This window comes from Phyllobates terribilis, unplaced genomic scaffold (assembly GCF_046119375.1).
Source record: "Phyllobates terribilis strain yellow unplaced genomic scaffold, ASM4611937v1 Scaffold_1__5_contigs__length_1240528914, whole genome shotgun sequence".
NCBI classification, from domain to species: Eukaryota; Metazoa; Chordata; class Amphibia; order Anura; family Dendrobatidae; genus Phyllobates; species Phyllobates terribilis.
This window is the reverse complement of record NW_027362761.1, coordinates 611,752,593-611,776,138: the sequence shown is the minus strand read 5'-3', so window position 1 is coordinate 611,776,138 and position 23,546 is coordinate 611,752,593. Positions and strand designations below refer to the sequence as shown.

The following is a 23,546-nucleotide window of genomic DNA, read 5'->3' as shown; positions in this document are numbered from 1 at the left end:
TCTATTATATAGAGTCATTACACACAGAGGGATCTATTATATGGAGTCATTACGCACAGAGGGATCTATTATATAGAGTCATTACACGCAGAGGGATCTATTATATAGAGTCATTACACACAGAGGGATCTATTATATAGAGTCATTACACACAGAGGGATCTATTATATAGAGTCATTACACACAGAGGGATCTATTATATAGAGTCATTGCACACAGAGGGATCTATTATATAGAGTCATTACACGCAGAGGGATCTATTATATAGAGTCATTACACACAGAGGGATCTATTATATAGAGTCATTACACACAGAGGGATCTATTATATAGAGTCATTACACACAGAGGGATCTATTATATAGAGTCATTACACACAGAGGGATCTATTATATAGAGTCATTACACACACAGTGATCTATTATATAGAGTCATTACACACAGAGTGATCTATTATATAGAGTCATTACGCGCAGAGGGATCTATTATATAGAGTCATTACACGCAGAGGGATCTATTATATAGAGGTATTACACGCAGAGGGATCTATTATATAGAGTCATTACACGCAGAGGGATCTATTATATAGAGTCATTACATGCAGAGGGATCTATTATATAGAGTCATTACACGCAGAGGGATCTATTATATAGAGTCATTATACACAGAGTGATCTATTATATAGAGTCATTACACACAGAGTGATCTATTATATAGAGTCATTACACACAGAGTGATCTATTATATAGAGTCATTACACGCAGAGGGATCTATTATATAGAGTCATTACACGCAGAGGGATCTATTATATAGAGTCATTACACTCAGAGGGATCTATTATATAGAGTCATTACACATAGAGGGATCTTTTATAGAGTCATTACATGCAGAGGGATCTATTATATAGTCATTACACGCAGAGGGATCTATTATATAGTCATTACACGCAGAGGGATCTATTATATAGAGTCATTACACGCAGAGGGATCTATTATATAGAGTCATTACACGCAGAGGGATCTATTATATAGAGTCATTACACGCAGAGGGATCTATTCTATAGAGTCATTACACGCAGAAGGGATCTATTATATAGAGTCATTACACGCAGAGGGATCTATTATGTAGAGTCATTACACGCAGAGGGATCTATTATATAGAAACATTACACACAGAGGGATCTATTATATAGTCATTACACACAGAGGGATCTATTATATAGAGTCATTACACACAGAGGGATCTATTATATAGAGTCATTACACGCAGAGTGATCTATTAATCATAGAATCATAGAATGTAGAGTTGGAAGGGACCTCCTGGGTCATCTGGTCCAACCCCCTGCTCAAAGCAGGATTCACTAGATCATCTCAGACAGATGTCTGTCCAGCCTCTGTTTGAAGACGTCCATTGAAGGGGAACTCACCACCTCTCGTGGCAGCCTGTTCCACTCATTAATCACCCTAACTGTCAAAAAGTTTTTTCTAATATCTAATCTGTGTCTCCTCCCATTTAGTTTCATCCCATTGCTTCTAGTCTTTCCTTGTGCAAATGAGAATAAAGATGATCCTTCTACAATGTGACAGCCCTTGACATATTTGTAGACAGCTATTAAGTCTCCTCTCAGTCTTCTTTTTTGCAAGCTAAACATTCCCAAATCCTGCAACCGTTCCTCATAGGACATGGTTTGCAGACCAGTCACCATTCTGGTCGCTCTTCTCTGAACTTGCTCCAGTTTGTCTATGTCTTTTTTAAAATGTGGTGCCCAAAACTGTACACAGTATTCCAGATGAGGTCTGACCAAAGAGGAGTAAAGACCGATAATGACTTCACGTGATCTAGACTGTATGCTTCTGTTAATACATCCCAGAATTGTATTTGCCTTTTTTGCTGCTGCATCACACTGTTGACTCATGTTCAGTCTATGATCTATTAGTATACCTAAGTCTTTTTCACATGTACTGTTGCTTAGCTCTATTCCTCCCATTCTGTATATGCTTTTTCATTTTTATTGCCCAGATGTAGTACTTTGCATTTTTCCCTGTTAAAAACCATTCTGTTGGTTGCTGCCCACTGCTCCAGTTTATTTAGGTCTTTTTGAATCCTCTCTCTCTCTTCTCTAGTATTAGCTATCCCTCCTAGCTTTGTGTCATCAGCAAATGTAATCAGCTTACCCTCAATTCCTTCATCTAAATCATTGATAAAGATGTTGAACAATACAGGTCCCAGGACGGAGCCCTGTGGTACCCCACTTGAGACATTCATCCAGCTGGATGTGAAGCCATTTACAACCACCCTTTGAGTCCGATCACTAAGCCAGTTATGAATCCACCTAACAGTTGCCTGGTCCATTGCATACTTGGTCATTTTTTCAATAAGGATGGTGTGAGATACTTTGTCAAATGCTTTGCTGAAGTCAAGATATACTATATCTACAACATTTCCCTGATCCACCCAGTCAGTGATTCTGTCATAGAAGGAAATTAAGTTAGTCTGACATGACTTGTTAGTTACAAACCCATGCTGACTCTGGTTAATCACTTCATTCTTATCCATGTACTTACATACATGTTGTTTAATAATTTGTTCAAAGATCTTTCCTGGTATAGAAGTCAGACTCACCGGCCTATAGTTCCCTGGGTCCACCTTCTTCCCCTTTTTGAAGATAGGAACAACATTTGCTCTTCTCCAGTCTTCTGGGACTTCTCCTGTTCTCCAAGAATTTTCAAAGATTATGGAGAGTGGTTCTAAAATTTCTTCTACGATCTCCTTCAGTACTCTGGGGTGTAATTCATCTGGACCTGGAGACTTGAACTCATTTATGTTAGCTAAATATTCCCTCACAATCTTTCTGTTTACAGATAACTTGAATTCCTCTATTCCTTTAAAAGGACAGTGAAGATCAGTTGATGTTACATTTTCTTTCTGAGAGAAAACAGATGCAAAATAGGAATTAAAAAGTTCGGCCTTCTCAACATCCTCTCTTACCATTTCTCCATTTTCATCCTGTAAAAATCCTATAGCATCTTTGACTTTTCTTTTACTTTTGACATACTCCCAAAATCCTTTTTTATTGCTTTTGACATCTCTTGCAAGCCTTAATTCATTGTCAGCTTTAGCTAACCTGATACGTGCCCTGCAGGATCTGCAGACTGCATTATAATCTTCTTTAGATATGCCTCCCTCTTTCCATTTAATAAACATTTCTTTCTTTCTTTTTAGCATGTGTTTAAGTTCTGTGTTCATCCATCCTGGTTTCCTTAAATGCTTCCCATTCTTCCTACTTTTCGGGATTGTTAACGATTGTGCTTTGAGAATCTCATTTTTAAAAATTTCCCATCCTTCCTGGACATTTTTGTCCTTGAGGACATCCAGCCATTGGATCCCTCCTATTCTCTTTCTGAGTCTCTTAAAATCTGCCTTTTTAAAATCTAACCTTGAAGTTTGAGTCTTCACATGTCTTCCTCCTCTAGTTATCCAAAATTCTATAATAGCATGATCGCTGCCTTCTAGGGTCCCAGCCACCTTTACCTCCTCAACCATTTCCTCCCTGTTTATAAGGATTAGATCCAAAGTAGCAGATCCCCTTGTTTTCTCCCCTACCTTTTGAAAGATAAAGTTGTCAGCAAGAGAGGATAAGAATTTGCTTGACCTGTTAGTTTTACTTGAGAGAGATTCCCAACAAATGTCTGGATAGTTGAAATCTCCCATGACCACTACGTCATATTTTTTGGAGAACTTGGTCATTTGATACATAAAGAGTTCATCCATATCTTCAGCTTGCCCAGGTGGCCTGTAGTAAATGCCTACAATGGTGTCCTTTCCGTTGTTCTCTCCTTGTATTCTTACCCAGACAGTTTCCACAGAACTCCCAGTCTCTGAAGCTTCAATCTCTGTGCAGATATGCGCTTTTCTAACATACAATGCAACACCTCCTCCTCGTTTATCAAGTCTGTTTCTTGCAGATAAGTTGTATCCTTTTAGCCTTTTATTCCAATCATGTGTATCCTCCCACCAAGTTTCAGTGATTCCAATGACATCATATTCCTTATTATTCCTGATTATGTAGAGTCATTACACGCAGAGTGATCTATTATGTAGTCATTACACGCAGAGTGATCTATTATATAGAGTCATTACATGCAGAGGGATCTATTATAAAGAGTCATTACACGCAGAGGGACCTATTATATAGAGTCATTACACGCAGAGGGATCTATTATATAGAGTCATTACACGCAGAGGGATCTATTATATAGAGTCATTACACGCAGTGGGATCTATTATGTAGAGTCATTACACGCAGAGGGATCTATTATGTAGAGTCATTACACGCAGAGGGATCTATTATGTAGAGTCATTACACGCAGAGGGATCTATTATGTAGAGTCATTACACGCAGAGGGATCTATTATGTAGAGTCATTACACGCAGAGGGATCTATTATGTAGAGTCATTACACGCAGAGGGATCTATTATGTAGAGTCATTACACGCAGAGGGATCTATTACAGTTATATGAAAAAGTTTGGGCACCCCTATTAATCTTAAGCTTAATGTTTTATAAAAATTGGTGTTTTTGCAGCAGCTATTTCAGTTTGATATATGTAATAACTGTTGGACACAGTAATGTTTCTGCCTTGAAATGAGGTTTATTGTACTAACAGAAAATGTGCAATCTGCATTCAAACAAAATTTGACAGGTGCATAAGTATGGGCACCCTTATCATTTTCTTGCTTTAAATACTCCTACCTTCTTTTTACTGACTTACTAAAGCACTTTTTTTGGTTTTGTAACCTCATTGAGCTTTGAACTTCATAGCCAGGTGTATGCAATCATGAGAAAAGCTACTTAAAGTGGCCACTTGCAAGTTGTTCTCCTGTTTGAATCTCCTCTGAAGAGTGGCATCATGGGCTCCTCAAAACAACTGTCAAATGATCTGAAAACAAAGATTATTCAACATAGTTGTTCAGGGGAAGGATACAAAAAGCTGTCTCAGTGATTTAACCTGTCAGTTTCCACTGTGAGGAACATAGTAAGGAAATGGAAGAACACAGGGACAGTTCTTGTTAAGGCCAGAAGTGGCAGGCCAAGAAAAACATCAGAAAGGCAGAGAAGAAGAATGGTGAGATCAGTCAAGGACAATCCTCAGACCACCTCCAGAGAGCTGCAGCATCAACTTGCTGCAGATGGTGTCACTGTGCATCGGTCAACTATACAACGCACTTTGCACAAGGAGAAGCTGTATGGGAGAGTAATGCGAAAGAAGCCGTTTCTGCAAGCACGCCACAAACAGAGTCGGCTGAGGTATGCAAAAGCATATTTGGAGAAGCCAATTTCTTTTTGGAAGAAGGTCCTGTGGACTGATGAAACGAAGATTGAGTTGTTTGGTCATACAAAAAGGCGTTATGCATGGCGGCAAAAAAACACAGCATTCCAAGAAAAACACTTGCTACCCACAATAAAATTTGGTGGAGGTTCCATCATGCTTTGGGGCTGTGTGGCCAATGCCGGCACCGGGAATCTTGTTAAAGTTGAGGGATGCATGGATTCCACTCAGTATCAGCAGATTCTTGACAATAATGTTCAAGAATCAGTGATAAAGTTGAAGTTACGCAGGGGATGGATCTTTCAGCAAGACAATGATCCAAAACACCGCTCCAAATCTACTCAGGCATTCGTGCAGAGGAACAATTACAATGTTCTGGAATGGCCATCCCAGTCCCCAGACCTGAATATCATTGAACATCTGTGGGATCATTTGAAGAGGGCTGTCCATGCTCGGCGACCATCAAACTTAACTGAACTGGAATTGTTTTGTAAAGAGGAATGGTCAAAAATACCTTCATCCAGGATCCAGGAACTCATTAAAAGCTACAGGAAGCGACTAGAGGCAAAAGGAGGATCTACTAAATATTAATGTCGCCTTTCTGGTGAGGTGCCCATACTTATGCACCTGTCAAATTTTGTTTGAATGCAGATTGCACATTTTCTGTTAGTACAATAAACCTCATTTCAAGGCAGAAACATTACTGTGTCCAACAGTTATTACATAGATCAAACTGAAATAGCTGTTGCAAAAACACCAATTTTTATAAAACATTAAGCTTAAGATTAATAGGGGTGCCCAAACTTTTTCATATAACTGTATATAGAGTCATTACACGCAGAGCGATCTATTATATAGAGTCATTACACACAGAGGGATCTATTATATAGAGTCATTACACGCAGAGGGATTTATTATATAGAGTTAGTACACACAGGGATCTATTATATAGAGTCATTACACACAGAGGGATCTATTATATAGAGTCATTACACACAGAGGGATCTATTATATAGAGTCATTACACCCAGAGGGATCTATTATGTAGAGTCATTACACGCAGAGGGATCTATTATATAGTCATTACACGCAGAGTGATCTATTATATAGAGTCGTTACATGCAGAGGGATCTATTATATAGAGTCATTACACGTAGAGGGATCTATTATATAGAGTCGTTACACGCAGAGGGATCTATTATATAGAGTCGTTACACTCAGAGGGATCTATTATATAGAGTCATTACACACAGAGGGATCTATTATATAGAGTCATTACACACAGAGGGATCTATTATATAGAGTCATTACACGCAGAGGGATCTATTATATAGAGTCGTTACACGCAGAGGGATCTATTATATAGAGTCATTACACACAGAGCGATCTATTTCCAGTGTTTATTTCTGGTAATGTTGATGATTATGGCTTACAGCCAATGAAAACGCAAAAGTCATTATCTCAGTAAATTAGAATACTTTATAACAACAGCTTGAAAAATAATTTTAAAATCTGAAATGTCTGTTCAGTAAATGCCCTCAGTACTTGGTCGGGCTCCTTGTGCATCAATTACTGCATCAATGCGGCAAAGTGGCATGGAGGCGATCAGCCTGTGGCATGGAGGCGATCAGCCTGTGGCCCTGCTGAGGTGTTATGGAAGCCCAGGTGGCTTTGATAGCAGCCTTCAGCTCGTCTGCATTGTTGGGTCTGGGGTCTCATCTTCCTCTTGACAATACTCTAACTGTTCACGTACCCTTTTTTCCTGCTTCAAAGACAATCACAAAACTTTCCATGTACTTGCTGCCTATTTTAGTGTTTTATATTGAGGTAGATGTTGAAATTAATCTCCATTTAAAGAAGACTAAAAATGCAGTAACTCGTCTTTTAATAGGAGGACGACAGGTTCTCTCCTCTTAGAGTGATCCCCGAAGATGCTGTCCAGGATAGAGGCCATGTCCCTCATTGTGACATCATGAGATCTCAAAATACAATTACTGGTAAAAGGTAAAAGTCCTTCCACCAATCTCTATATGGTGAATTAGGAGAGAAGAAACTGATTGTCACGGATTTATCATAACAGAGACGGGCCAGAAGACCGCGGTGTCTGATTTCACGTACTCCAGCACTAATTAGAAGCACTTCATCATCATATTAAACAGTGCAGGTTTCTTCTGGCAATGCAGGGATTAGTCTGGTCCATTGAGAGCTTCCCTGCTTGGATGATTTCAGCTGTTCAGTGTTGACCACTCCATGTTGCTATATATACTCGCCTCTGGCAGCCTAGGATTGCCAGAGTTAGTTTTATACTGCTTGGTTCAGGAGCTGGAGATGTTTGTTGAGGAGGCTTTTGGAGTGTTCATCTGAAAGGCTGTTGTTTGGTGATTATATTGTGTGCATATTATCATCCTCTCCTATTTAGTTTTTTGCTTCACTTTACTTCCCAGTGTTCCACTCTATTGTTTGTGAGTGCATGTTGGGTGTTCACATACACTACTACTACTACTACTCCCCACTTCACTGGGTGGAGGAGGGGACAGATTTTGGCTGATTCAGGAGCTCAGCAAGGCACATGGCCCCAGCATCTTCACCATTAGAAGTAATCCAGGGAGCAGGGATAACTAGGACTCCCCTAGCTAAATGCTAAAACTGACCTGCCATTATGATTCTCCAAGTCATTACGACTTCGTACATACCAAACATGTATAGGTTATTTTTTACTTAAGTAAAGGGAAAAAATCCAAAGTTTGTTAAAAAAAAAAAAAAAGATGGTGCCATTTTCCAAGACCTGTAGCATCTCCATTTTTCAGGATCTGGGGCCAAGTGAGGGCTTATTTTTTGCGCGCTAAGCTGATGTTTTTATTGATACCATTTTGGTGTACTTACAATGTTTTGATTGCACGTTATTGCATTATCTTGCAATGTTGCAGCGACCAAAAAAACGTAATTCTGCCGTTTTGATTTCTTTTTCTCATTATGCAGTTTACTGATCAGATTAATTATTTTTATATATTGATAGATCGGGTGATTCTGAACTCAGCAATACCAAATATGGTATATTTTTTTTTAATTGTTTTATTTTAAATGGGGCGAGATGGTGGATGAACTTTTTATATTTTTGATTGATTTATTTTTAAAAACTTTTTTTTTTACTTTACACATTTCAATAGTCTCCATGGGAGATTAGAAGCTGTGATCATCTGTGTGCAGGGGTCTGCTGCAAATCATGTGACGGGGGCGCCGATGGGCGGAGCTAATGACGCACAACTGGTTTGCGCAAGTTAAATGCCGCTGTCAGAGATCGACAGTGGCAGTTAACTAATTAACAGCCGCGGGTGGATCATGATTTCCCCTGCAGCTTTTAGGGGCACATGACAGCTGATCAGATCAGCTATCATGTGCCATAAAGGTGCAGGCTTAGCACAGAACACCACTATTGAACACAGAGCAGTGTGAAAAGGTTATTGGTTGGATAGCAGATAATGCTTCCAGTCACTTAGCCACCACCACCCTGTCTTCCACACGGTCAAGTCTCAGTAGCCGTGAGTCTGGACCGCATATTCCTCACCCTGATCCTCCTTCCTTCCACCATGCCGAGTGCCCAGAGACTACTGATCTAACAGTTGGACACTCTGAAGAGCTGTTCACTTTTCCATTTATAGATTCGGGCCTCTCGCCCGGTCCACTTGAAGCGGGTCAAGAGGAGATCGCATGTAGCGATACCCAAATATTTCAGCAGCCACGGTCATATGAAGGCGACGGTGGGAAAGTGTCACAAGAGGTGGACGATGATGAGACACCATTGCCAGAAAGTCAGGAGGAGGACCAGGGTGCGGAAGTGGAAGACTAGGTGGTGGATGATATAGTAACTAACCCAACCTGGCAGGTGGACATGCAGAGCGAGGACAGCAGCACACAGGGGGAGGGAGGCAGAGCACCCCAACAGGCAGGAAGAAGCAGTGTGGTGGCCGCAGACAGAAGGCGGGCAACCGTTCCCCTTAACATCAACATGACAGAAGTTGCCAGTACAACTGTTAGGTCTTCCCGAGTCTGGTTGTTTTTTAAAGACTCTGCCCATAACTCCAAAAAGGCCATTTGCACCTCCTGCCAGGCCAGCATAAGCAGGGATAGCAAAACTACCAACCTGACCACCACCAGCATGATCAGGCACATGGCAGCAAAGCACCCAACTTTGTGGGCCGAACTCCAGGGTCCAGGAACAGTGTCTGCGGGTAACACCACTGCTTCTTCTGCTGTTGTGCGTCAAGCCAATCGCCTGTGCAAAGTGCATGCGAAGATGCCTCCTGCCCTGCACACTCTCAACTAGCACCATCAGCAAGCACGTCCTTGTCCCAACGCAGCGTTCAGTTGTCCATACCCCACTCCTTGCAACGCAAGTGCAAATACGCAGCCAACGCCCCACAGGCCACACTACTAAATTCCCACATTTCGCGACTGCTTGTGCTCGAAATGTTGACTTTTAGGCTCCTGGAGACGGAAGCTTTCCACAACCTGATGGCGGTGGCCGTCCCTCGTTACTCAGTCCCCAGCTGCTACTATTTCTCCCGGTGTGCCGTCCCCGCATTACACAAGCACGTGTATCCACAACATTAGCCGTACCCTCAACAATGCAGTTACAGGGAAAGTCCACCTAACCACGGACATGTGGACAAGTGCTTGTGGGCAGGGACGGTACATCTCGCTGACGGCACACTGGGTTAACATAGTGGAAGCCGGGACCCAGTCGGACCTTGGGACGGAACACATCCTCCCGACGCCGAGGATTGCGTACTCTAGGTCAATCAGGGTTGCCTCCACATTCTACAGCTCCTGCACCTCCTCTTCAGCTTCCATCTCCGAAATGACCACATCAGTCACAAGCTGGAAGCACTGCCTCGGCCAAGCGGCAACAGGCTGTGCTGAAGCTAATATGCTTAGGTGACAAACCGCACAATGCTGAAGAGTTGTGGACAGCTCTGAAAGAGCAGGCAGATCTGTGGCTGACACCGCTGAACCTACAGCCAGGCATGGTCATGTGTGACAATGGCCGGAAACTGGTGGCGGCTCTGAGGCGAGGCGAGCTCACACACATACCATGCCTGGCCCATGTGCTTAACCTCGTGGTTCAGTGGTTTCTCAAAACCTACCCGGAGCTGCCGGATCTGCTTGTTAAAGTTTGCTGCCTGTGTGCCCATTTTAGAAAGTCAGCTACAACTTCCGCCACCCTTGTCTTCCTTCAGCAGCGTTTGCAGCTTCCAGCTCACCGACTGGTGTGATGTTCCTACGCGTTTGAACTCTACACTGCAGATGTTGGGAAGGATTTGTGAGCAGCACAGGGCAGTTGTTGAGTACCAGCTTTAAAACTCCTGTCACTATTCAGTTCAGCTTCCACACATAAGACCTCAGGAGTGGACATGGAAGTCAGACATATGTACCATCCTCCATAACTTTGAGGACTCCACCAAGATGGTGAGCGGCGATGACGCCATAATTAGTGTCACCATCCCGCTTCTCTGTCTTCTGAAACGCTCTCTGCTCACAATCAAAGAGGATGCATTGCAGGCGGAGCACGATGAGATGGAGCAAGGAACCATACCGGGTGATTACACACAGCCCAGCCTCATCTCATCCCAACGTGGATTGGGTGACAATAAGGAGGAACAGGAGCTAGTTTCATGCGCTATAGACGGTACTACCTGCACAACTGTCATACCGTGTGTTCAGCGTGGATGGCCTGAGGACAGGGAGGAGGAGGAGAGCATGGTCAGTCGTCCTCGGTGAGGACACGGAAGTCTTGCCTGTTAGCAGTCTGGCACGCATTGCTGAGTTTATGTTACACTTACTTTCCCGTGACCCCCGCGTTCTCCAAATTTTAGGTGACAGTCATTACTGGTTGGTGACACTTCTAGACCCACACTACAAGGAGAACTTTATATCTCTTATTCCTGAGATATAAAGGTCTACAAAAATGGGGCAGTACCAGAAGGCCCTTGTTACGGAACTATTAAAAAAAATTCCCATCTGTAAACGCTGGCAGCAGAGGTCACAGTTCGTTGGACAACCAAGGAGTACAGCTGAGAGAGACACAACTCCAAACCAGCAGAGGCAGGGGAACACTGTCAAAGTTCTGGGAGAATTTTCTCAGCCCCTCCTATCGCATAGGCCCTGAGGCGCGGGGTACTCTCACAAGGAGTGCTAAGTTTGGGAAGATGCTGAGGGAGTACTTTGCTGACCATACCAACGTCTTCCGTGATTCCTCTGTGCCTTATAATTATTTGGTATCCAAACTGGACACGTGGAATGAACTGGCTCTCTACGCCTTGGAGGTCCTGGCCTGCTCTGCCGCTAGCGTTTTATCAGAGCGTGTTTTTAGTGCCGCTGGTGGAATTATAACTGACAAGCTCATCCGCCTGTCAACTGAAAATGCTGACAGGCTGACTCTTATAAAAATGAACAAGGGCTGGATTGGGCCAGACTTCTCACCACCACCGAATGATAGCAGCGTAAGATAAACTCAAATCCAGTGTCTTTTTTTGGGAGGTGTATGCCCATGCATCTTTTCACACCCACACATGGGTATACGCTTCCTGATTTTGGCTATTTGCTCTTGTCCTCCTCTTTCTCCTCATCCTCCTCCTCCACCACCATATCATCAGGGTGACCGTGGTCCGTGATGCAACACCCACATAATTTTTTTAAAGGGTGTTTATGATGTCCGTAAAAAAAATTCTTTATACAGTATGTTCATATATACCCCCCAGAGGTAAATGTTTGTCAGCCCATACACTTAGTGCATAGGCATTACAAGTATAGGAGACCCGCTCCTTTCTAATGGGAACATTTTTTTATGAGGCCCTCCTCCACGTCTTTTCCAAGGTGCATTGGAGTGCCTCCCAATTTTTGGCAGCCCTTGCATTCACTGCATAGACCAACACTATGGGAGACCCACTTCCTAATAATGGGAACATTTTTTCATGAGGCCCTCTGACCTCTTCGTCTCTTACAAGGGGCATTGGAGTGCCTCCCAATTTTTTTTTTCAACCCTTGCATTCACTGCATAGGCAAACACAATGGGAGACCCACTTCCTAATAATGGGAACATTGTTTTCAGTAGGCCCTCCTCTAAGTCTCTTCAAAGGGGTATTGGGGTGCGTCCAAATTTTGGGCAGCCCCGCCACTCGCTGCATACGCAATAACAGTATAGGAGACCCACTCTTTAGTAATGGGAACAACAAAGCATAGCCGGCTGATGGCTCTCAAAGAATAGTTATGGTCGCCTTATGGCCCTATAAAAATAGGCTTTGTGACTTTCAGAGTCCCTCCTTCATAAATGAAACAGGATGTGTCTGAACATGTGTCACACACCACATGGCCAGATAAAGGTGTAAAATATTAAAATTACATTTCCCGGTGAATGCATTTGTCAGGGTTGAAAGCAATGCAAAAGTGCAAAAACGCATCAAAAACGCTACGTGTTGAATATAGCCCAAGGTGTGGAGGAGTATTTTTGTTTTTGGTTATTTGTTTTGCCTTATATACAAGTCATTACCCTGGAAAGGATGTTCCTTAACATATTTCCCAGGAAAATCCATTTTGGTTTCGTTTTTTTATGTTTTATTGGGAGTCCGTAAAAGTGGCGTAATACTCTTGACAACGTTGTTAACAGCAGTGACCTGGGAGTCAGAAATGCTTCCAGAGGTCTTCCCCATGCTGTTCCCATGTCATGTGAGCACTGTTCCCATCGATTTGGACAATTTTTAGGCCCTCTGCAGACCGCCGGGGGGAGCCGCCTGAAAAATGCTCGAGTTTCCCATAGACTTACATTGGGCTCGTTGCTCCGGTCGAGCACCCGAGTATTCCAATTTGCTCGACCTGAGCATCGTGTACCCGAGCATTTTAGTGCTCACCCATCACAACTCACCTTCAAATAAGTCAGCGCCATTTTTGTGACACTGGTTTAGTACTTTTCTTTTGTTTTTCCTTTTTATTTTATGTGATTGTATATACAGTACAGACCAAAAGTTTGGACACACCTTCTCATTTAAAGATTTTTCTGTATTTTCATGACTATGAAAATTGTACATTCACACTGAAGGCATCAAAACTATGAATTAACACATGTGGAATTATATACTTAACAAAAAAGTGTGAAACAACTGAAAATGTCTTGTCTTCTAGGTTCTTCAAAGTAGCCACCTTTTGCTTTGATGACTGCTTTGCACACTCTTGGCATTCTCTTGATGAGCTTCAAGAGGTAGTCACTGGAAATGGTCTTCCAACAATCTTGAAGGAGTTCCCAGAGATGTTTAGCACTTGTTGGCCCTTTTGCCTTCACTCTGCGGTCCAGCTCACCCCAAACCATCTTGATTGGGTTCAGGTCTGGTGACTGTGGAGGCCAGGTCATCTGGCGTAGCACCCCATCACTCTCCGTCTTGGTCAAATAGCCCTTACACAGCCTGGAGGTGTGTTTGGGGTCATTGTCCTGTTGAAAAATAAATGATGGTCCAACTAAACGCAAACCGGATGGAATAGCATGCCGCTGCAAGATGCTGTGGTAGCCATGCTGGTTCAGTATGCCTTCAATTTTGAATAAATCCCCAACAGTGTCACCAGCTAAGCACCCCCACACCATCACACCTCCTCCTCAATGCTTTACGGTGGGAACCAGGCATGTAGAGTCCATCCGTTCACCTTTTCTGTGTCGCACAAAGACACGGTGGTTGGAACCAAACATCTCAAATTTGGACTCATCAGATCGAAGCACAGATTTCCACTGGTCTAATGTCCATTCCTTGTGTTCTTTAGCCCAAACAAGTCTCTTCTGCTTGTTGCCTGTCCTTAGCAGTGGTTTCCTAGCAGCTATTTTACCATGAAGGCCTGCTGCACAAAGTCTCCTCTTAACAGTTGTTGAAGAGATGTGTCTGCTGCTAGAACTCTGTGTGGCATTGACGTGGTCTCTAATCTGAGCTGCTGTTAACCTGCGATTTCTGAGGCTGGTGCCTCGGATAAACTTATCCTCAGAAGCAGAGGTGACTCTTGGTCTTCCTTTCCTGGGGCGGTCCTCATGTGAGCCAGTTTCTTTGTAGCACTTGATGGTTTTTGCAACTGCACTTGGGGACACATTCAAAGTTTGCCCAATTTTTTCGGACTGACTGACCTTCATTTCTTAAAGTAATAATGGCCACTCGTTTTTCTTTACTTAGCTGCTTTTTTCTTGCCATAATAAAAAATTCTAACAGTCTATTCAGTAAGACTATCAGCTGTGTATCCACCAGACTTCTGCACAACACAACTGATGGTCCCATTCCCATTTATAAGCCAAGAAATCCCACTTATTAAACCTGACAGGGCACACCTGTGAAGTGAAAACCATTTCCGGTGACTACCTCTTGAAGCCCATCAAGAGAATGCCAAGAGTGTGCAAAGCAGTCATCAAAGCAAAAGGTGGCTACTTTGAAGAACCTAGAATACAAGACATATTTTCAGTTGTTTCACACTTTTTTGTTAAGTATATAATTCCACATGTGTTAATTCATAGTTTTGATGCCTTCAGTGTGAATGTACAATTTTCATAGTCAGGAAAATACAGAAAAATCTTTAAATGAGAAGGTGTGTCCAAACTTTTGGTCTGTACTGTACTTTATTGCTTTGTTCATTATGTAACATCTTTTGTATATTTTTATAAACACTGCCTACTTTTTGGATTAAATATATAAAATGTAATAGCTTCGTTCCGCTTTCTGTATAAACCACATCCATGAAGCCATACGCTATCTGTAGCTTTTGTCCAATTGGCTTGTATATATGATTGTTGGTGGCAGATAGTTCCTTTTGCTATTGCACAGCTAGGCAGTGACTGTACCGGGGTATATACAGCGGGTGAAATAAGTGTTGAACACATTACCAATTTTCGATGTAAATATATTTCTAAAGGTGGTATTGACATGAAATTCTCACCAGATGTCAGTAACAACCCATCCAATCCACACAGGCAAAGAAATCAAACCATGGATGTCCATAAAATATGGGCAACAACGGGAAATGACACGGGGAAAAAAACACATTTACTGAAATATATTTAATACTTCGTACAAAAGCCTTTGTTGATGATGAAGCTTCAAGATGCCTCCTGTATGGAGAAACTAGTCACAGGCATTGCTCAAGTGTAATGTTGGCCCATTCTTCCGCACAAACACTCTTCAAATTTTGAAGGTTCCCTGGGCTCCTTCTATAAACTCTTAGCTTTAGCTTCTTCCATACATTTTCTATTGGATTTAGGTCCGGTTATTGGCTGGGCCATTCTAACAGCTTTATTTCCTTTCTCTGAAACCAATTAAGAGTTTCCTTGGCTGTGTGTTTTCGATAATTGTCTTGCTGAAATGTCCACCCTCATTTCATCTTCATCATCCTGGTAGATAGCCGCAGATTTTTATCAAGAATGACTCTGTACATTTGTCCATTCAGCCTTCCTTATATGAAGTTTGCCAGGGCCATATGCTGAAAGACAGCCCACAAAATGATGTCCCCACCTCTAAACTTTACTGATGGTATAAAGTTTTTGGGGTGATATGCAGTGCCTTTTGGCCTTCCAACATATTGTGTATTATAGCGTCCAAAGACTTCAATTTTGGTCTCATCTGACCAGACTATATTCTCCCAGTATTTCACAGGCTTGTCTAAATGTTGTTTAGCAAACTTTAAATGCTCTTAAACATGCTTTTTGTTCAGCCATGGAGTCTTGCGTGGTGAGTGTGCATAGAGGCCATAGGGTTTGAGTGCATTACTTAGAGCTTTCTTTGAAACAAGTGTACCTGCTGATTCCAGGTCTTTCTGTAGCTCTCCATAGCTGGTCCTTGACTCTTGGACAACCCTTCTGATGATTCTTTTCCCTCCTCTGTCTGAAATTTTGCAGGGAGCACCTGGTCACTGGTTTATGGTGAAACCATGTTCTTTCCACTTATGGATTATGGCACCAACAGCACTCACTAGAACCTTCAGTAGTTTATAAATTCTTCTGTAACCAATGCCATCAGTATGTTTTGCCATAATAAGGTTGCGAAGGTCTTGAGACAGCTCACTGGTTTTACCCATAATGAGAAGTTTCTTGTGTGGCACCTTGGTAATGAGACACCTTTTTATAGGCCGTTAGTACTGAGCCAGCTGTTATTATTTGTCACTAAGTGGCAGGATTTCTTTCTACTTACTGATAGATTTCAGCTTGTGTCAGGACTTTCCAGGGCTTTTTGCACCTCTCTTTCTTCACATGTTCAATACTTTTTCCCTGTGTCATTTCTCATGATTACACATAACTTAACTTATGGACATCCATGGTTTGATTTCTTTGCGTGGATTGGAAGGGTCAAATTGGTGACATGTGTTGGAATCCGATGTGTATTGTTATGCTAGGTATGTGAAGGACCCAGCATACGACGATGGGAAAAGGGAGGAAGTCAAACAACTAGGGAAAGGGAGAGTGGAGACCCCTAGTTGAGACCCTGACTCCCCTATGGTCCCTAAATAGGTTCCTCACCTATTGCCGAGCAGGATACCTAATCCTTGGCTGACCCTAGAGCTAGGCCCTAGGTAGGGAGGGGGAGGCGCGAGCATCAGTGATGATCGAGCATGTCTCGTTAACCCTTTCGGCGAGCACGCTCGGGTGCTAGCCGAGTATTTGTGGCGTGCTTGGCATTTTTGTTACTGTTGCCGCGACTGCAAGTGTCACGGCTGGTAGACTGGTGTGACGCAGGCATCGCCTGTAAAACTAGTTAGCCCCACTGCAACTAAAGACAAACAAAGCAAACAGACAAGGAGACACATTTAGCTTTGAGAAGACACCAGAGAGATCACGGCTACAATCCACAAAGGAACTCCAAGAAGAAACTAGCCGACTGCTGGAACTCCAGGCCTGAACAGAGGAATGTACTTCTATCACAAGTGATTCTCTGGAGCAACTGAGTGTTATTTAAAGGTCCAGCAAGGGTGTGTTAATTAGCAGCAGAAAGTGGAGATATCCGCTGGGTCCTAGAGAGGGAGGGATGATGAAAGGATCAAGGTGTCTGCAAGGCCAAGCTTAGGGACCTTCTAAAGTAAGATCCAGAATGACTATCTGTCAAACCTGACACACCCATAATATGTACAGTACAGACAAAAAGTTTGGACACACCTTCTCATTTAAAGATTTTTCTGTATTTTCGTGACTGTGAAAATTGTACATTCACACTGAAGGCATCAAAACTATGACTTAACACATGTGGAATTATATACTTAACAAAAAAGGGTGAAACAACTGAAAACATGTCTTATATTCTAGGTTCTTCAAAGTAGCCACCTTTTGCTTTGATGACTGCTTTGCACACTCTTGGCATTCTCTTGATGAGCTTCAAGAGGTAGTCACCGGAAATGGTTTTCACTTCACAGGTGTGCCCTGTCAGGTTTAATAAGTGGGATTTCTTGCCTTATAAATGGGATTGGGACCATCAGTTGTGTTGTGCAGAAGTCTGGTGGATACACAGCTAATAGTCCTACTGAATAGACTGTTAGAATTTGTATTATGGCAAGTAAAAAGCAGCTAAGTAAAGAAAAACGAGTGGCCATCATTACTTTAAGAAATGAAGGTCAGTCAGTCCGAAAAATTGGGAAACTTTGAAAATGTCCCCAAGTGCAGTTGCAAAAACCATCAAGCGCTACAAAGAAACTGGCTCACATGAGGACCGCCCCAGGAAAGGAAGACCAAGAGTCACCTCTGCTTCTGAGGATAAGTTTATCTGAGTCACCAGCCTCAGAAATCGCAGGTTAACAGCAGCTCAGATTAGAGACCGGGTCAATGCCACACAGAGTTCTAGCAGCAGACACATCTCTACAACAACTGTTAAGAGGAGAGTTTGTGCAGCAGGCCTTCATGGTAAAATAGCTGCTAGGAAACCACTGCTAAGGACAGGCAACAAGCAGAAGAGACTTGTTTGGGCTAAAGAACACAAGGAATGGACATTAGACCAGTGGAAATCTGTGCTTTGGTCTGATGAGTCCAAATTTGAGATCTTTGGTTCCAACCACCGTGTCTTTGTGAGACGCAGAAAAGGTGAATGGATGGACTCTACATGCCTGGTTCCCACCGTGAAGCATGGAGGAGGAGGTGTGATGGTGTGGGGGTGCTTTGCTGGTGACACTGTTGGGGATTTATTCAAAATTGAAGGCATACTGAAGCAGCATGGCTACCACAGCATCTTGCAGCGGCATGCTATTCCATCTGGTTTGCGTTTAGTTGGACCATCATTTATTTTTCAACAGGACAATGACCTCAAACACACCTCCAGGCTGTGTAAGGGCTATTTGACCAAGAAGGAGAGTGATGGGGTGCTATGCCAGATGACCTGGCCTCCACAGTCACCAGACCTGAACCCAATCGAGATGGTTTGGGGTGAGCTGGACCGCAGAGTGAAGGCAAAAGGGGCAACAAGTGCTAAGCATCTCTGGGAACTCCTTCAAGATTGTTGGAAGACCATTTCCGGTGACTACCTCTTGAAGCTCATCAAGAGAATGCCAAGAGTGTGCAAAGCAGTCATGAAAGCAAAAGGTGGCTACTTTGAAGAACCTAGAATATAAGACATATTTTCAGTTGTTTCACACTTTTTTGTTAAGTATATAATTCCACATGTGGTAATTCATAGTTTTGATGCCTTCAGTGTGAATGTACAATTTTCATAGTCATGAAAATACAGAAAAATCTTTAAATGAGAAGGTGTGTCCAAACTTTTGGTCTGTACTATATATACTATACGCTCATTGTGAGTGCCCCAATAACCGACCTAGTAGTGAAAACATTCGCAGCCTCGTTCATCACTCATCAGTTAATTTTGTCATTGTCTCACAATTGGAGGTGGCGGAGTGTTGTTCCCTGACATATTGGTGGCAGTGGTGGGATCTGCATGATCTCTCGGCTGTTATCATTGACATACTGGTTTTGAGAGACCTGTCTCATAAATAGACAAAATAACGGGAGGTCATGTATTCAGTCTCTGTGTCTCCACAGATGGATCCAGGAGGAGAAATCCACCAGAGAGATGTCCCCGTCCTCTGTATTCCCAGGACTGTCCAGAGGAGAATCACAACATCCCGGAGGATCATCAGGTAGATGACACTGAAGTCCCCACAACATCTGACCATGAAGTGATGGGACCTGAGCTCATCTTACATTGTTCTTTTTAGGATGAAGATCTGATTAATATTAAGGTTGCAGTTATACATGGAGCACAAGAGGCGACCGCAATATGGGCCGATCAGCAGGGTGAGGAGGGCAGACTGTCATGTCTGTTCTTTGGTCACCTACTACTACTCCCATCATCTCCTCACATGACACAATCTATTCCGTCACTGTGTGTTTCCTACAGATGGATTCAGGAGGAGAAATCCACCAGAGAGATGTCCCCGTCCTCTGTATCCCCAGGACTGTCCAGAGGAGAATCACAACATCCCGGAGAGTCATCAGGTAGATGGTGCTGAGCCCTGTACCGGATCTGTATATGGGGGGACATTTCTGATCGAGGTCATGGATGTCACAGATTTTGGTGGTTTCTTGTATTGCGCTGATTGTTACATCTGATATATCAGGAGGAAGATCCGACTAAGAATAAAGTGAAGGACGAGACAGAAGAAGAAGCGATGACGAGGGGGGATCAGCCGTGTGTGAGTGACGGGAAGGAGGAGATTCCTGTAGATGTTTCCAGAGGTGTGTAATAATGACCGGCGTGTGATGATGATGATGACCGGCGTGTGATGATGATGATGACCGGCGTGTGATGATGATGATGACCGGCGTGTGATGATGATGATGACCGGCGTGTAATAATGACAGGCATGTGATATTCTGTGTGTGTCTCCGGTCCGGAGATGGTGCAGCTTCTCCTGTACAGAAAGTCCGTCTGTGCACCTATGAATATGGATGTGGGAGGACCAAAACACAGATCTCAGTTGGAGGCAAGCGGAGGACACCAGGTAGATGACAATACATGACAGATGTTTAGTCACTTTTCTGTCCTAGGGTGGAGGGCTGCTTTAACATAAACGAGATCACGAGCTCGTATGTACAAACTGATGCAATACATCCGGCCGCATAGCCTCCCTCCAGCGTATAACATCCAGCCCCTTTACACATATCGCCTCCAACAGCAACTGACAGGTAAATGGAGCCTGGAAGGGCATCCTTAAAGTGTTGATATGTGCAAAACAGGTGTAGCAACTCACTTGAGATAATCGGTAAAGCTAAAAACTGTGAATTGCCTACGAAAGGGAAAGTGTGCTGAAAAAAGGAAAAATCCCAGAGTGAGTAAAATAAACCACAAAATATAGAATAAATCTGCTGCCAACGTCCTAAAAGAAGAAAGTAGATACAGCAGCCGAGTGAAAAAGAGAACCCACGCAGCCTGTCTAGCAATCAAGCACTTAGCGCCGCCAACATACAGTCATTTTTTGTTATCAGTAAAGACGGTTACTTCATGCCTAGCTCCCTCCAATCAATGCCTCCACTCCTCAAAAGCAGCCATCTTAGCAGCCACAAGTACCCAATCACCTATATCATAGTTGGACTCTGCTTGTATTTCCAAGAAAAAAAAAAAAGAACAATGATTTAAGTAACCATTCCTCTTTTGTGAAAAAACAGCACCCATTCTCATGGAAGAAGCGTCTACCTCAACTGCAAAAGGGAAATCGACATTGGGTTGACTGAGCTCAGGAGCTTTAGGACAGGCTGTCGTGAGAGCAGCAAAAGCATCAACAGCCTCCGGAGCCTGTCAGGGACTTTTGGGTGGGTCCAGAAGCAGAGCAGCTCCTCAGAGGGCAGGTGCCGTCTGTGTTGTGTAGCTGACATCTGCCTCCAGCAGCAGTGATCAGTATGGCTGTCAGGTCCCCCGTGTCCCCAGAACCACCAGCAGTTTGGTCTCCATATATAAACTCCCTGCCTACTAATCTCTTTATTACATTACGCATATAAACAGATCTTTAGAAAAAATATTTCTAATGTCCGTTTATGATATGTAAATTAAGCGTTTGACTATTCAATGAGGCGTTAAGTGTCCCCAGACTAGTCGGCCCACTTAGCATGTTATCACACCCCTGTGCACTAGGCTGAGCACTTACATCAGGTTTCCGTGTAAATCTTTGATATATGTGGTTCAGACAGAACCCCCAGCGGAAGATTCCCTGTAATGAGGCAGATGGAGGCAGTGTGAACGCCGTCTGACCTGTGATCCAGTGGTGTCCGTCTTTTTAAGTGCGGTCAACCATACTTTTGTGTACCTCTGAAAAGACGGACACCGCTGAACAGAGTCCAGAGTAACTCTGCTGCCTCATTATAGTGAATGGATCCCTCGGGGGCTTCATCTGAATCACGTCGCTTGGAGATTTAGATGGAAACTCCGCTATAAGTGCTCAGCGTAGAGCACAGGATAAATGTCATCCAAAATGTTATGTAAAATGTTCCCAATAAAAGCATCAACTCAATCCACAAAAAAGCCCCCACTCAGAACCGTCATCTGTTATCGGAAATATAGGGGGCTTCCACATTACTGGTAACACAAAGGCTCAGTAAAAGTGCTATGATTCCTCGCCCCCTAAAAGAAACCAGCGAATTCTGCACTCACAAATCAAAATGCCGCCCTCCCTTCTAAGCCCCCCAGTGTGCCTAAACCACATTTAGCTTCCATATGTTTGGCATCGCCGTAGTGATGAGAGCCTATTTTACAGGGTGTGTGTCTCCAGAAGCACGAGCTGGGCACAATATATGGACACTGCAATGTACTGGTCACTACAATGTATTGGGCACTACAATGGCAGATTTGCAATTTTAACTCCGCAACCTCCACTACTACTTTGTTTATGGAAAACACTCATGGAGTCAAAATCGTCACTACACCTGTAGATAACCCAGAGGGGTGCAAATTACCAAATGTGGTCAGTTCAGTCACTTAGGGGCTCTGTATGTGGAGTCCGCAAACTATTCTAGGAAAATCTGTGCTCCAAGAGTCAAATAGTGCTCCGTCCCTCCCAGGTCTTGCCGTGTGGCCACATTCAACAGACATGGCAGGACAAATTTTGGTGACCTGTTTACCCATTTCCCAGTGTGAAAATGTAAAATCTGGGGCTAAAACAATTTTTTTGTGTAAAAATGTAATTCTTTTTTCTTCACTGCCCAATGGTATAAAATTCTGTGACACACCTGCGGTGTCAGTATGATCACTGCACCCTTAGATTAATTAATTGAGTGGTGCAGTTTGTAAAATGGGGTCACTTATGGGTGTGTTCTCCTGTTTTGGCACCTCAGGGGCTCTGCCAATGTGACATGGCGCCCGCAAACCATAACAGTAAAATCTGCATGATAATATGGCACTTCTTCCTTTCTGAGCTTTCTACTGTGCCTGAAAAGTAGTTCAGAATTACACGTAGTGTAATATCACACTCAGAAAAAGTTGTGCAACAAATTGTAGCTTTTGTTTTCTCCTGTAATCTCTTTTGAAAATGTAAAATTTGGGGCCAAATCAACATTTTAGTGGAAAAAATTTTAATTTTTCATTTGCTCAGCCCAATGTTATACAATTCTGTGAATCGCCTGCAGGTTAAAAATGCTCTGTACATCCATAGATGAATTCCTTGAAAGGTGGTTTCCAAATTTGGGTCACTTGTGGCGATTTCTGCAGTTTTGCTATGTCGGGCTTTTCAAATGTGACAATGCATCTGCAATTTATTCCAGCCAAAAATGGCAGCTCCCAAATTCAAATGGTGCTACCTCCCTTCTGAGCTTTTCCTTGTACCTCAACAGTAGTTTTCCCCCACATATGGGACATCGGCATACTCAGGAGAAATTGCACAACAAATTGCATGGTCCGATTACTCCTGCTTCTCTTGTGAATATGTAAAATTTGGGGCTGAAGAAACATTTTGCTGAAAAAAATTTTTTTTTTTAATTTTCACAAGCCGATAAAATTCTGTGAACCACCTGTGGTATCCCTGGATGAATGTGTTGAGGGGTGTAGTCACCAAAATGGGGTCACGTGTGGGTGTTACTGCTGTTTTGGCATGTCAGGGGCTCATCAAATGTAACATGATATGTACAATCTATTCCAGCCTAAATTGCAATCTAGAATTCAAATGGCAATCCTTCCCTTCCGAGCCCTGCCGTGCACCCAAGCAGTAGTTTCTCACCACATTTGGGGAATTTTACTGAGGACTAA

General features: G+C 43.0%; 1 protein-coding gene across 1 annotated transcript in view; it reads left to right on the top strand.

Annotated features, from left to right (window-relative positions):
* The window catches only part of LOC141272542 (uncharacterized), a 50,039-nt gene that overhangs the window by 13,754 nt on the left and 12,739 nt on the right, over positions 1–23,546 (top strand). The window contains exons 5-8 of the mRNA XM_073683369.1: positions 19,355–19,452; positions 19,531–19,609; positions 19,713–19,810; positions 19,933–20,050. Coding sequence (XP_073539470.1) covers positions 19,355–19,452; positions 19,531–19,609; positions 19,713–19,810; positions 19,933–20,050 — 393 coding nt within the window. The remainder of the gene's footprint in view (positions 1–19,354; positions 19,453–19,530; positions 19,610–19,712; positions 19,811–19,932; positions 20,051–23,546) is intronic.